The sequence below is a fragment of the Danio rerio genome, chromosome 9, assembly GCF_049306965.1.
Source record: "Danio rerio strain Tuebingen ecotype United States chromosome 9, GRCz12tu, whole genome shotgun sequence".
Classification (NCBI taxonomy): Eukaryota; Metazoa; Chordata; class Actinopteri; order Cypriniformes; family Danionidae; genus Danio; species Danio rerio.
This window is the reverse complement of record NC_133184.1, coordinates 31,934,591-31,949,210: the sequence shown is the minus strand read 5'-3', so window position 1 is coordinate 31,949,210 and position 14,620 is coordinate 31,934,591. Positions and strand designations below refer to the sequence as shown.

The following is a 14,620-nucleotide window of genomic DNA, read 5'->3' as shown; positions in this document are numbered from 1 at the left end:
CCTTCTCCGTGTTGGCCCAGCCTCCCGTCTAGTACTGTATGACAGGGAGCGCGTGGACATCCTCTGACTTGGCAGTGTTGCAGTGTACAACTTTAAATGTGTTTATGCATATGTTGTAAAAATGTTTGCTCTCAAAAGTAGAATATATTACAGCCTGGGGTTTGCAAAGTGTTGCCAAAGCAGGAATTTTAGGTAAGTCGAAAAGTTTGCTCTAAATATAAAACGTGGTTTTCTGATATCCAAATTTTTGATGACAACTTTAATAATTAAAAATCTAAATGGAGAGATTTAGCGTACTGTTACTCAATTGTTATTTTGCTGAATTCTGTTTAATATGAAATTTATGTTATCCTTCTGTTTTATTTTAAAAAAATTCATTTGATGTTTAATCTCATTTAAATGCATTTGTGACAAATAATTTTTAATTGTTGCAAAAAAAATTACTGGTTTTATTACACACTCTTTCAGTTTATAAAGTCATCAAATTTGCTTGCATAATACTTTCAAAGCATCATAAAAATAATGTTTTGCAACTATTATTCATCTATTTAAGTTTTGTTCCATGTTCTTGTTATGCTCAAGTTTTCCACTTTTCTATATTTCAGGTGTTTTAATATAAACATGTATAGACTATCCTTTAGATTCTGTTTTTAAATTTACACATTTTTTCAGTGTATTAAGTCATCAAATTTGCTTGCATAATACCTTTAAAACATTATGAAAAAATGTTTTGCAACTGTTTTTATAAAGCATATTTAAGTTTTATTTTCTCATTATGTTCAAGTGGTTTTCTACCTGGCGACACGGGGGCTCAATTGTTATCACTGTCGGTCGCTGGTTTGAGTCCCTTCTGAATCAGTTGGCATTTCTGAATGGATTTTGCATGTTCTACCTGTGCTTGTGTGGGTTTCCTCCGGGTGCTCCGGTTTCCCCCACAGTCCAAAGGCATGTGTTATAGGTGAATTGAAAAACCAAAACTGGCCGTAGTGTATGTGTGTGCATGTGAGAGTGTATGGTTGTTTCCCAGTTCTGGGTTGCAGCTAGAAGGGCATCTGCTGTGTAAAACATATGCTAGATAAGTTAGAGGTTTATTCCTGATGAATAAAGGGACTAAGCCAAAGGAAAATGAATGAATAAGTTTTCACCTTTGCTTTTTCATGTCCACAGTGTGGGAAAAGCAACTTTGGACAGTGTCAACCTGAAGGGTCGCAGCTTTCTAACACTTAAAGACTATAATGCTGAAGAAATTAAACATATCCTGTGGGTTTCCGCTGACCTAAAACATCGAATAAAGCACAGAGGAGAGGTACGTTATTAACTAACAGAACTAATCTTTCCTTTTTGATAACTGATGTAATCAACAATGTTAATTTTTCCATCTTCAGCATCTCCCATTACTTCAAGGCAAATCTATTGCCATGATATTTGAGAAGAGGAGCACTAGGACCCGCATGTCCACTGAAACAGGTGCCATCCTAAGAGAAAACACTTCAGTTTATCAGCTCGCTCTCTGAGCAGAATGAATAGGGATGATTACAGAACAAAGGATTTGATGCATAGACAGTTTCTCTCTCTTCCACTAGGATTCTCTCTGTTGGGTGGTCATCCATGTTTCCTCACGCCTCAGGATATTCATCTAGGGGTCAATGAATGCACCACAGACACGGCCAGGTCTGAGTTCACACACACAATACAAACACTACATTAAATGTAAACAAAAATCTGTTAATTAGTTGATACACAATCTACATTTGTTTTAAAAATTATAAATACATTTTTTATTAATTATAAGTTTTTTAATTAAATTGCGTTACAATTTTAAGTAAAATCAAATTAACTTTGCAAGTAATTTTAACATACCTGTATGCTAAATTGTCTGTAGTGTATGAGTGTGTGTTTGAATGTGTGTGTGGATGTTTCTCAGAGATGGGTTGCGGCTGGAAGGGCATCCGCTGCGTAAAAACTTGCTAGATAAGTTGGCGGTTCATTCCGCTGTGGCGACCCCGGATTAATAAAGGGACTAAGCCGACAAGAGAATGAATGAATTAGGAAATTACCCATGACAATTTTAATGTAGTTTGGTATATTTACATTTGGCCCACATCCCTTAATCAGTTTAGTTTTTGGTACTTTCAGAAAAAGTTTGGGCACTCCTGGTATAGAGAAAAATATATGTTAAACATAAAACTTGTTAACATCTTTATTAATAAAAAGATTCATTCATTTGATTAATGAAAGAGGAGATAGCTCTTGGACAACACTGCAGTATTATATACATTTTAATATAAAAATGTAGATGAAAATGTCTTTAGATTCTGAAAGCTTTTAACCATTTTATATGATATTTTAGCTTTTGTGCATCTAATTTAATTGTTACATTTTTTAAATAACATTAATAGACACATGACTTTATTTAACCTCCTGCTTAGTGGCCACATAAGTGGATATCATATTTTAGCTCTTATGTGGCTATTTAAAATACTTTGAATGTTTTATATTTTGTTACAGACATACAATGTCATCCTGCAACTGTTTTGTAGCATATGAAATGTCCCAAACACTATTTTTAACTGTCCAAAATGGGAAAAAAAAATTGTTTTTACTCTCTGGTAGTCAAAACATATTCAAAAGAAATTTCTATGTTAAATATGCATTACAAAACCGTCGGGAAAAAGTGTTCTATGTAAATTCGAACCACGAGTCCACATACATGGACATAATTTTTCTCTAAAAGTACATCAAATCAAAAGATGATACTTGGGTTTTTATTCTAATTAGGTTCCAATAAGCCCAAATAGCAAAGAGGAATAAAATATGCCTGTAGAAAAACACCTTGGGCCTTAAGAGGTTAAACAGAAACGTTCCATAGCTCATGATTTACTGCTTTGTGTTTTTTCCTTTACACTTTCAAATTGTGTTATGGGACCTTTAACTCTGCTCTGACCATTTTTTTAATGTTAAAAAGCTTAAACAACTAACTATTATGGATATGTTCAGTAGTTTAAAAATTCTACATTGTCTGGATTCTAGTCATGTTAAATAGCCTACAAGGTAATGACCACAATTTTACACTATTTTACAGATTTATTTCTTAGAGTAGACTCAATACAGTGATGCTTTCACATGGGGTGTATGTGTGGCAGGGTTCTTTCAGGTTTGGCAGACATCGTGTTGGCTCGGGTGTATAATCACTCGTCTCTGGAGCACCTGGATAAAGACACTTCTATACCAGTAATCAATGGTCTCTCTGACCTTTACCACCCTATTCAGATTCTGGCTGACCTGCTAACACTACAGGTACTCAGTCGCTGACAAAAGTGCATGGATTAATGAAGTACATGCACTCATGTGAACTTTTTCAATCTTACAGGAACACTATGGCTCATTAAAAGGCCGTACATTGACTTGGATAGGAGATGGAAACAATGTTCTTCACTCTTTCATGATGTCATTGGCTAAACTAGGTGTCAATCTGAAAGTGGCCACACCCAAGGTCTGTCTCTTTACATCAGTGACTTATATGTCATTCAAAATGTATTTTTTACTGGTCCCATGAAATTAAAATAACAACAAAAAATTGTTTAGATGTTAGCATTAGTATGTTAGTTTTAAGGATATCTATAAGAAAGTGTGCTACAAAACAGTGATGGTATTTACATTTAGAAGATATAAAACTGATCTAAACATCTAAGGGCTGCAGTTTGTCACCTATCTGATCAACACATTTTTTTTGATGTCACATCATACTTCAGGTTCTGATCAGATCTTCACTAATCAAATGCTTTCTTGTGTCTGACATGTCCCGCCCCCTTTAAGACACTTCTCATTTGCTTTTTTGTTTGTTTAGCTTGAGCTCACTGGCAGAGCTGTGAGAAAAACAAAATGCTATTGGCTGTTTTTTAAAGGGGAGGGGCTACTTTACGTCCCACCCTCTCTTCATGTTTCAGCTGAGATTGTCAAACATCAAATAACAATTGCACATTTCAAAGCACTTGAACACTGGAATAGTAATGTAATAGTGTTATTTAGCAGTGACACATTAAATAAATCAAAGGGGACAGTAAATGTATTTAAATTTAAAGGAAAGTATCAAAAATACTAATAAATAAACAAATAAACAGCAAGTGTTTTTAATACTGATGATTATAATTTGATCTTGAGAATGATTTCTAAAGGGTCATTTGACATTGATAATGTAGCTTTTCCATCTCAGTATTAAAGAAATAAATATATATTTTATTTATTTCAGTTTTTATTTAATAAATAACCACTTGCAATGCATAAGAGCCCTTTTATTCAAAATGATTCATATTCATTTATAATGAAAATGATTTTTTTTCTAATTCCAAATCATATACACTATACATGCATGCAATTTAACTGCTTAATATTTAGTTTCAGATATTGTCTAAATTAGTTTCTTTTCTGTAGGGTTATGAGCCAGATGCTGCTGTCACTGAAGAGGCTCAGCGTCTGGCAAAGCAGGTACTGTAAACACAGAAGGCATCAATACAGTTCATATACTAAATTAATATTAACACTCTGTCTCTCTTAATTTAGGGAGATATATTTTTAACATTTTGAGGATTTTATGATGTTATGCAAAAATACTAAAATTCTAAATAATTCTAAGTACATTTTTGTGAGTATTTTTTTCCATTGGACTTAAACTGCATGATATTAATTTGATTATTTATTGAAAACAGTGAAGGCTTTTTTTTTAAGTGACAATAGTGCCATCTGGAGGCATTAAAAGCACACTTACTTTCTTTTCGTCCTAATTTATCTGTAATTACTCCGGAATACTTGTATATATAACTCGTGAACGCTGGGGCACCCATACACTTTCTCATTCACACTCATAGACACCAATTTAGTTTACCCAATTCACCTATATTGAATGTTTATGGACTTTGGTATAGCGTGGATGGTGTTTAATCTGTCACTGCATCGTCCTATAGAAATATGTATGGAGGCTTTTGGACAGTTTTTCTTATTGTTTAAACGCAGTTCTGTAATTGTGTGAAGTTTTGAATTTAGATATATATTTAGACATTCTAAAAGACTTCTGTTTAGATGTTTTTTTGTTAGATGAATATCAGACATTGCATTATGTTTAAATCAAAGTCAATTTTATTAGAAATGGAATACAGAAAAAACATTAGATAATAATTAAAATAATACAATTAATAATATTATAATTCATATTATTAATCCAATAAATGCAGTCTTGCCTGTTCATTTCTTCCTGTGTGAGTCCACTCAATTACTCTCTATGTTTTATTTTCAAGCCTTTATTTCTGTACTCTTTTTTTTTCAGCACATTGGGCGATTTGTATTTTGCACCAAATAGTTCTCTTTTCTTTGCTTTTTGTTTTACATTTGAAATTTATTTCCAATGTTGGAAATATCCAAAACATTTACATATTTTTGTAGCTAATGCATCAAAAATAACCAAGTTTAATTTTTGTACAAAATTTCAAAACATCTATTTTTGACCAAAGATGTCCAGAGGTTTGAGTGCATCTTTATAAATGTATGCAAATCCATCATGCATTTTTATTATGTTTAACTGTATGAAATAATTTATTGTCTTTAACAACCTAATAAAACAATGTGCTTCTTTTTTTTGTTTGTTTTGTCTGGTTTTTTTTTTTTTTTTCGTTTTTTGCTCACTATATACTGAATCTATGAATAAATCCATACTGAAGTTTGGTACCAGACTGCAGTTTGTGTCAGATCCAGTGGAGGCAGCGCGGGACAGCAGTGTTCTGGTAACTGACACCTGGGTGAGCATGGGCCAAGAGGAGGAGAAGAAGAAGAGACTAAAAGATTTCAGTGGCTACCAGATCACCATTCAGGTACACAGATGTCCTAGTCTATTTTGTAAAGAGGCTGTTTGCTTAATTTATTCTATTAGTGTGAATTGCACACAAAAATAAGCCTGCAGGAATTAGCAGGAATTTACTGTGCAGCCTTATTTTGGAAATTATTTATAAAGTGCTTCTGAATATGTTTCTTTTGATTGTTTTACAGACAGGAAGCGTGGCTGCACCTGACTGGACATTTCTGCATTGTCTTCCACGTAAACCAGAGGAAGTGGACGATGAAGTTTTCTACTCACAACGTTCACTTGTTTTCGAAGAGGCCGAGAACCGCAAGTGGACCATTATGGTAAAGTGTTTATGTAATTATTTGAGCACTATTAATGCACTTATGTTCACGAAATAACAATTTCTATGTGTTTTCCTCAGGGTTTAATGGTGTGCATCCTGACAGACTATAGGCCACAAATTCCCACACTCAAATTGTAAAAAATGTGTGGGAAAATAAATCCTAAGAACAAAATAAGGTAATAAATGCATCTGTTTTTTGTCAAATAAAACGAGTAACCTGCATATGTTTGAATATTCTTTGCCAAAGGGAGTTTAATGCATATATAAACAGTTGTCTAAACCCATTACTCATTGCAAGCAGTTTGACTACCCTTTTGGTATGTTGGTGGTTGTTTTTGCCCCATTGACTTCCATTATATTAACATTTTTTGATTGCAAAGCCATGAAACCATATAATCATGCATTCTACCAGAAAGACCAGGAAGATAAATATGAATCACCCCTAAGTGGATGGAATTCAACAGCAAGGGTTAAATTCATGAATTGTCAGAATCAATGTATATAAAATGCTTTCCACAATACTTTACTAATAACAATAAATACTAATTCAGGGCTATAGGTGGTGCTGTGGCTTAATGGGAAGGATGTATTATCAGTATCGAGTGTTTTGATTTCTTTAAACTGCAGGGGGTCAGATGGGCATTACAATTGCATTTTTTACAACAAAAATATGTTGCAAAATGCATTTAGTGGAAAACAATAATAAAATTCATTACCAACCGTCAATTTCTCTCGTAGGGTTTATATGTAGTTATGTTATGTGGCATTTCTGCTTCTTCAGGTCACTCATAAACATTGTGATAACAGATCACAAACTATCTTAGGTCATCTCTTGAATGTGAAACTCTGGACAGGACAGAGGAATAACACAACATGATTTGGTGTGATAAGGTGTGTGGGCATGCATTTAAAAGCGCTGTGGAATTTTCATGTTGTGACTAATGATTCTACAAAGATAATGTATGCATGTGTTTTAGGAGGAATGTGAGGTCATTGGGCATACTTTCGTTTTTAGTTTTATTGTGACCAATGACTGACTGACCACGGGCCTGTAAACAGATCAGATTAACATGCATAACAGTCAGACAATGTTTACGAGTGGGAGGTTTCGACTTTGAGTGAAACTCGGAAGAGTAATGCTAAGTCAACGCATTGCATAAAAATGAGACAATGTTATTGAATTAAGATTTTGCAAAGAATACATTTAAATGAAGGATAGCGAATGATTCGCAGGGTGAGGCAGAGAAAACGCTAGAACAAGGGTGGAGATGAGAAGCGAAGCTGAAGAACAGGTTCGAGAATCATCCGAGACATTCTAGCCATTGCTAGGCTTTCTTTGCCTCCCTTTTTGTGACTTGGTATGAAAAAAAAATCTAAACTGAAACCTGCGATCTTATCTCATCTAAACATTGTTTGACCCTTCAGTTGTGACCTCAGGCCTGTGTGTGTGTTTGTTTTTGTATGTTTTTATTTGGGTGCATGATTGACAGTTAGGAAACAAAACGTTGTAAATTATTAAGGTTATATGAGTGCATATACGTTCATTTACATTAACAGTAGGTAATTTGGATGCTAATTGTTTCAGATGCTCATTTAGGATATGTAAATTTGCTGAACTTTACCAAAACTAAATCACTTATTGGAATTCATTTGACAAGATGATTTCAGGGAGAAGTTATATGCCAGAAAATAATCTTAATGGAAAATAGGCATTTTATCAATTGTCTCTCGTCAAAAAAAAAAAAAAACATTCAGTTCATGAAATACATGCAAAGATCCCATTTCCCAAAAGGGAAATTTGCTGTGTTTCTTTTAGAAATGGAATCCTTGTTGTGAATTAAATAGAATTTTTTGACAGGCTATACAGAAATACAAGTATCCCATACATTTTGAATTTAAAACGGTCAGGGATAAAAGCACAATAAAGCCCTGGGGTTCCATTAAGGTCCTCGCTGTAAAATCAAACAAAGTATGGCTTCAAAATACAGTTGATGCATAAAACAAACAGCACCTCAACATTTTAAAACAGGAACACAATGATTCACAAAGACATTTATTCCTTTATTCATTAATTTTCTTTTCGGCTTCGTCCCTCTATTAATCAGGGGTCGCCACAGCGGAATGAACCGCCAACTAATCCAGCATGTTTTATGCAGCGGATGCCCTTCCAGCTGTAACCCTATTCACAATACTATAACAAATCACACCATCATCCACCATGCAAACTAATTATCCTCATCAAACAACTATCTTTTGATCGCTTTTTTTAACCTCTTTAAGTCTTTTATTTTCTGATCGATTTTGGTGGTTTGTTTCACATGATTGCACTTGAATATAAAAACATATTTTTCTTCACTAGACTTCTAACTGTGTTTTCAAAGAGTATCAGCTTTGACCGAGATGTTTCCTTTAATAACAGTTTGGAGATTAAAATAAACACACATGCAACAGTTGTTGATACTGAGCATAGAAATAACATATTTTTCTCAATGGTGTAGCTCTCAATGGTGTAATTTCTTTTCCAATAATTTCTTAGAAAATCTGTACAAAGGCCATGTTCAGAAACCTTGTAAATCATAAAAAACTGTACACTAAAGTGCTAGTCTTGTTTTCATCTCTGTCTTTCTCAGGCAGAATGATCTGAGATAGAATCTCACATCTCGTTTAGTCTTTCCTGTTACGTTCATTCATTTTTGCTAATGTGGCATGATAATGACAGTAAACAATTAATAGCCCCATTCATCAGTCAACCACGTAACCTTTCGCCTCAGTGTTACTAACCAGAAAAGAATTTAAAGATTAGACTTTGTTATCAGGACACAGAAATGCAAACTAGCCAAAATTCCTCGCTTTTTAATTCAAAATAAAAGGACTGAGGAACATAAAATTACATTTTATCATCATCAGGTTACACCAATTTGTGAATCTCTTTCTTAAGAATAATGTGGGTAAACCAAACTGCCGGTAGTCTCCATTGACTTCCATTGAACAGAAGACTACGGAAGTCTATGGCAACCAAACTGTTTGGTTACCTACAGTACATTCTTTACTTGTGTTCAGCAGAAGAAAAAAAAAACCTGGCCAAAATCCAGGTGTCTCTTTTTAAACCTTGCATAATGTAGTTTGCTGGAAAATAAGAATCTGTCATCATTAATTCATTCACACCCAGAAAAATGTATGTACAGAAAGTCAATGACAACCAGCAACTGTTTGGTTAATCACATTCTTCAAAATATTCCTTTGTGTTTGACAGCAGAAACTCATAACATAACTTGATGATGGGAAATTACATAATTTAGATTATCCATACCTGTTTTATTATATTACTTAATTCAGATAATATGTTATGTAATGCTTACAAACATTAACTACAAAACCATGGTTATTGTAGTAGACCATGATAACTACAAATTAGCAATGCATTTGCTACATTAACCATAATATCAATAGTAGTCATATTTATGTTTAAACTGTTTAAATAGTAATGCAACAAAAAGGCTACAGCAACAACATATGCTTTTACTATGAAAACGTGGCTGATCGTAGGGAAAGTCTAAAGCACATTTGCATCAGCAGCTACTTTTTTGAGTCAAAATTATTTACTGACACCCAATTTATTGGATTAAGCTTGCATTTAATGTACATTATTATGCAACTTCATCAATGCACTTTCCTGCCGCTCCCTCCCTGTGTGTTTCTATGAGCCGTGCGGAGGCTTGTGTCTCGCTGCAAGAATCTGGTCGAGGCCGACCTGAACATCCCAAACCGGATCAACAGGTTTCGGTCACGCCCAGAGGGAGAATAGGTCTGGTATAAAAAGAAGTGAGGAATGTAGATTTCCAGAAAGAAACTAAGCACACTAAAGACACGCATTCAGAAAAAACTGCTCTCGAATCAAACCACCAAGATGCAGATGTCCGAGCCCCTCAGCCAGAAGAACGCTCTCTACACGGCAATGAACCGCTTCCTCGGCGCCGTCAACAACATGGACCAGACGGTCATGGTGCCGAGTCTGCTGAGAGATGTGCCGCTGGACCAGGAGAAGGAGCAGCAGAAGCTGACCAACGACCCGGGCAGCTACCTGCGGGAGGCTGAGGCCGACATGTACAGCTATTACAGTCAACTCAAGTCCATCAGAAACAACATCGAATGGGGCGTCATCCGCTCGGAGGACCAGCGGCGCAAGAAAGACACCTCTGCGTCGGAGCCTGTGCGCACAGAGGAGGAGAGCGACATGGATCTGGAGCAGCTCCTGCAGTTCCATCTGAAGGGCTTGCACGGGGTGCTGTCCCAACTCACAAGCCAAGCCAACAACCTGACCAACCGATACAAGCAGGAGATTGGCATTTCTGGCTGGGGACAGTGAAGTGCACCATGAAGGATCCACATCTACTGCGATATGATGAACTGTTGTGTTGTTCTAAGACGATCTGCTCTGCATTTGTGGAAGAGCCAAAGGGGACTAATGGAGCAGAAGTTACTGCCGAAAAAAGACAAACCGTGAAGGGAAAGTGGATTTGTCGAAGTAATGGTTTTGGTGTTGATCACTGACGTATTGCAAGGGCTGCTTCCTGTTTTGTGCCAATTTGCACTGACAGTTTCTCTTTTTAAAAACCAAAATCTCCGTTGAAGTGGCTGACTGCCATGCATTTACATTAATATTTAAGTCTATTTATGTATTATGTAAAATTGAAAGCTTTTATTTTTCCATTTTTCTTTGTGATAGAGGAAAGTAATTGTCCTATGATGTTGCCAAGTGTACCAGAGGACTGATGACTTTTTTTTTTATAATTAACTGAGATTGCTATATGTGAGAGCTATATTAATGAAGCAGAAACCCTGTGGAAAATCCATAAGGATGTCTCCTGCTAATGACCTGAAAGAATCTGTGAATCATCCTGTGAATCCATGACGTGGACAACTCTGAAAATCACTGTTTGTGTAATGATGAGCTCCATGAGATTCAGTGTGAAACTGTGCTCATAAATGCCAGTTGAATTGTTAAAGCATTGCTGTGTTTTTATGTTAATGAACTTTTTTTTTTTATAACAAAATAAACGTTTGTTACTTGAATTTGTTGCATTTGTGATTGCTTATTATTCATTATGCTCAGCAATGCTCACACACCCTATATACAAATGCACTTTACACATAGTGTACATAGTTTCCATTCCTTACACCCTAGAAAAGTTCATAATTTAAATAACATTCATTTCTGACACTACTGGTGGAATAACAATAATAATCAGTTCCAGGCTAAGAGAGATCAGAATACAAACTAGTATTCGTAATAACTAATATTTTGATTGGGTATGTATCAGTAAGTTTTTCCTGTCCATGTGTCCACACATTCTAACACATCACAATTGCTTAAAACAATGTTCACTGGCTTGTTATCTTAGGAGGACCATAAGTGCAGTAAATCACTGATTGTTTAAGCCTATACAGCAGATTTGGTGTTATGAAACCATATAAAATTATGTATACAGTAGGTTACTTCACCCTCATGTTTCCCTAGATCACAAAACCAGTCATGTACATTTTTCAAAATTGAGATGATTATTATCTGAAAGCTGAATAAGCTTCCCATTGATGTATGGTTTGTTAGGACATCAATATTTATTTGATTTAACACAATTTTCAAAATCCGGATTATCTAAATATTAATTTTATTTAATTTTCAGCTTAGTCTCTTTATAAACCCATGCGAACAATGGGAAAACATGCAAACTCCACACAGAAATGCCAACCCAGTCGGGGCTCAAACCAGCGAACTTCTTGCTGTGAGGCGATCGTGCTACCCACTGCGCCACCATGATGCTCAATATCTAAATATTGTACTGTAAATATTAAGAAGTCTCATTTAAAAAATGTCCAAATTAAGTTCTTAGCAATGCACATTAGTAAAAAAAATTAGGTTTTGATATAGTTACAGAAGGACATTTACAAAATGTCTTCATGGATCTTTTTTCTAACTTAATATTTTAATGATTTTTGGCATACAATGTATTTTTGTCTATTCTCAAAAAATGGCAACTTAAGAGCATTTTTTATGGTCCAGAGTCACATATGTTTACTAATAAGAGTTTTTTAAGGTTAAGGGACCCCAGGATATTTCCTTATAAGAAGGATTTGGGGGGAGAAAGTTTTCAAACCACAATATCTTTAGAAAATCCAATGGGTGTCAGTGTTGTTTTTAATCTTCTTACAACTAAATAAACAGAAAAGAACCTCTAAATACTAGAAAGGGGCTTAACAAGTTCTTTGTATGTCAGTGTTGCTATAGCATCCTAACCATATTAACAGTTTCTTTAACAGTGTCAAACTCAATTCCCGGAGGGCTGCAGCTCTGCACAGTTTTGCACCATCACTGATCAAACACAGCTGATCAAATCAATGAAGGTGTTCATGACTCTTTTGAACACCTCGATTAGTTGGATCAGCTATGTTTGATAGGGTTAAAGCAAATCTGGGCAGAGTTGCGGCCCTCCAGGAATTGACTTTGAGACCTCTGCTCTAAATAAAGATGACTTTACTTGAGTATATATCCTCAAAATTCACATGCTGTATTTAAAATATAATTGTAAAATTAATAGTCATTTTTTTTAATATTTATATCTAAACATTTTTATTTACACCTCAATGTCTCCAAAATACTAAAATGTACTTTTTATCTAAACCTAAACAAACATTTGAACAAAAGGTGTGAACTGCCACACAATGTTCGCTGGATGAATGAATAACACCACCTTTATTCTTCTAAACGTTTCATACCGCATGACATCATATAACATACTGTACAAGGAAATACAATTTTCAGATATTTTCACACCATTTTTTAAATGTTTTATTAGCATGTTTTCAAGAATATAATAACAAGCAATCATACATTTATAAAAAATCTATAGATATTTATTGTTAAATAGAAGCACTTTAAGATAAAATTAACTTCTATTCATTTATTGTAATTTCCTAAAATTGAAATATTTGTAGGCTAGGGTAGTCCTACAAAAACACATCTATGAAAAATATAATATGAAAGCTAATTTTTTAATACAATCAGAAGCCATATATAATAATAATAATTTCATACAATCTGTTTCTAAATAGTGATACTACACTGGACAGTACAAAAGTTTCTGTTTATTTTGTAGTCTTTAAAAAAATTATTATTATTATTAACATCACTTGCTTAGAAGAATGAGAAACATTGGTCAACAAAAGAGCCAGGGTTTGGGAATGGCAAACATTATAAAGCAATAGCAATTTTATTCGAGCGAAAAAAGAGAAAAGTAAATAAATAATACACATATTATAGATTGTTATGTACAGATAAGTATAAATAATAAATATAAAATAAACGCAGAAATAAATAACATATTACAGCTTTTTTAGTGGCTTTGGTACAATTGGTGCACCTGAAAGGAGATTGTCCTATGATCACATATTTACTTTTGTTTTTTGTTTTTGTGTGTGTGTTATGCAGTGCTGTGTTTTCCTTTATGTCACAATGACAAGATCTGGCAAAAAATTACAGCACAAACACAAAACAGCACACACAAAAAAATAAAAATAATAGTCAATTTGCCACAGAACATCCATCCTGAGTTATTTTGACAAAATGACTACCAAGTAATTTGACTGTCTTATTTATACACAGTGACTGCAGGACTTGTCATTCTGATAGCACTGATACATTCATTGACACATACATTTATTTTTGAGAGATGAACTAAGGATTTTGAGCAAGAGACTGGCTTTTGCAGGTAATCCATGCTGTTTTGCTATTTGTATGAGCTGTTTAGAGAAATGCCTTTACTTTTTCACAAATTTAAATTGTGATTTGAGAAAAGTACCAAAGCGACTGAGGAAAAACTGTAATATAAATTATGGGGCATTCTACCAGAAACGTACATTATCTGTCCCTGAAATAAAAATACAGGGAAGAAAAAGTCACAAAAATGTCTAAAATGGAGTGAGTGGCTGATTTCTGTAAGTTGTTGCTGTAAAGAATATGTCATTCATTTGGTTCTCAGATTTTTGTTTTTTATTAGAAACACATTACAAATTTACAAACCCTGTCATTGTCCTTGTCCTCAGCCCAACTGAACTTACAGTTTTTCCCAGAGAAACAGACATTTTCTGACAGAATCTGACAAATGTCTTTCGATTATTTCCTTGTATTAATAATGCCAAAAAATGCAGTTTCTGATTGTGGAGAAGGCCTACAATTCAATATTGATACCATAAAGGTTTTAACAATAAAGATTTTAATAAAATCTCCTTACCCTTCTTTACTAAAAGATATTTGTCAGGGAGAGTCCTAAAACGTTTTCAATTTTAGTCTTTTTTTATTTTTAATTTCAAGAAACTGTATAATACAACTTAGAATACAGTAAAAGACAACAGTTCTTTTACACTAATCAAATTAGATACACAAGATA

The 14,620-nt window shown here is 34.3% G+C and overlaps 2 protein-coding genes across 2 annotated transcripts; both read left to right on the top strand.

The window, feature by feature from the left end:
* Positions 1 to 58: 58 nt before the first annotated feature.
* otc (ornithine transcarbamylase) lies at positions 59 to 11,249 on the top strand. Its single transcript, XM_001334635.7, has 10 exons — positions 59 to 192; positions 1,168 to 1,306; positions 1,386 to 1,467; positions 1,584 to 1,671; positions 3,144 to 3,297; positions 3,371 to 3,493; positions 4,432 to 4,485; positions 5,712 to 5,861; positions 6,037 to 6,174; positions 6,255 to 11,249. The coding sequence occupies exons 1-10, from the start codon at positions 122 to 124 to the stop codon at positions 6,312 to 6,314; spliced, it is 1,059 nt and encodes a 352-aa protein (XP_001334671.1). The 5' UTR covers positions 59 to 121; the 3' UTR covers positions 6,315 to 11,249.
* mid1ip1a (MID1 interacting protein 1a) lies at positions 10,022 to 11,247 on the top strand. Its single transcript, NM_131335.1, is given in 1 exon segment — positions 10,022 to 11,247. A coding segment is annotated over 1 exon segment (459 nt). The 5' UTR covers positions 10,022 to 10,083; the 3' UTR covers positions 10,543 to 11,247.
* Positions 11,250 to 14,620: the final 3,371 nt, after the last annotated feature.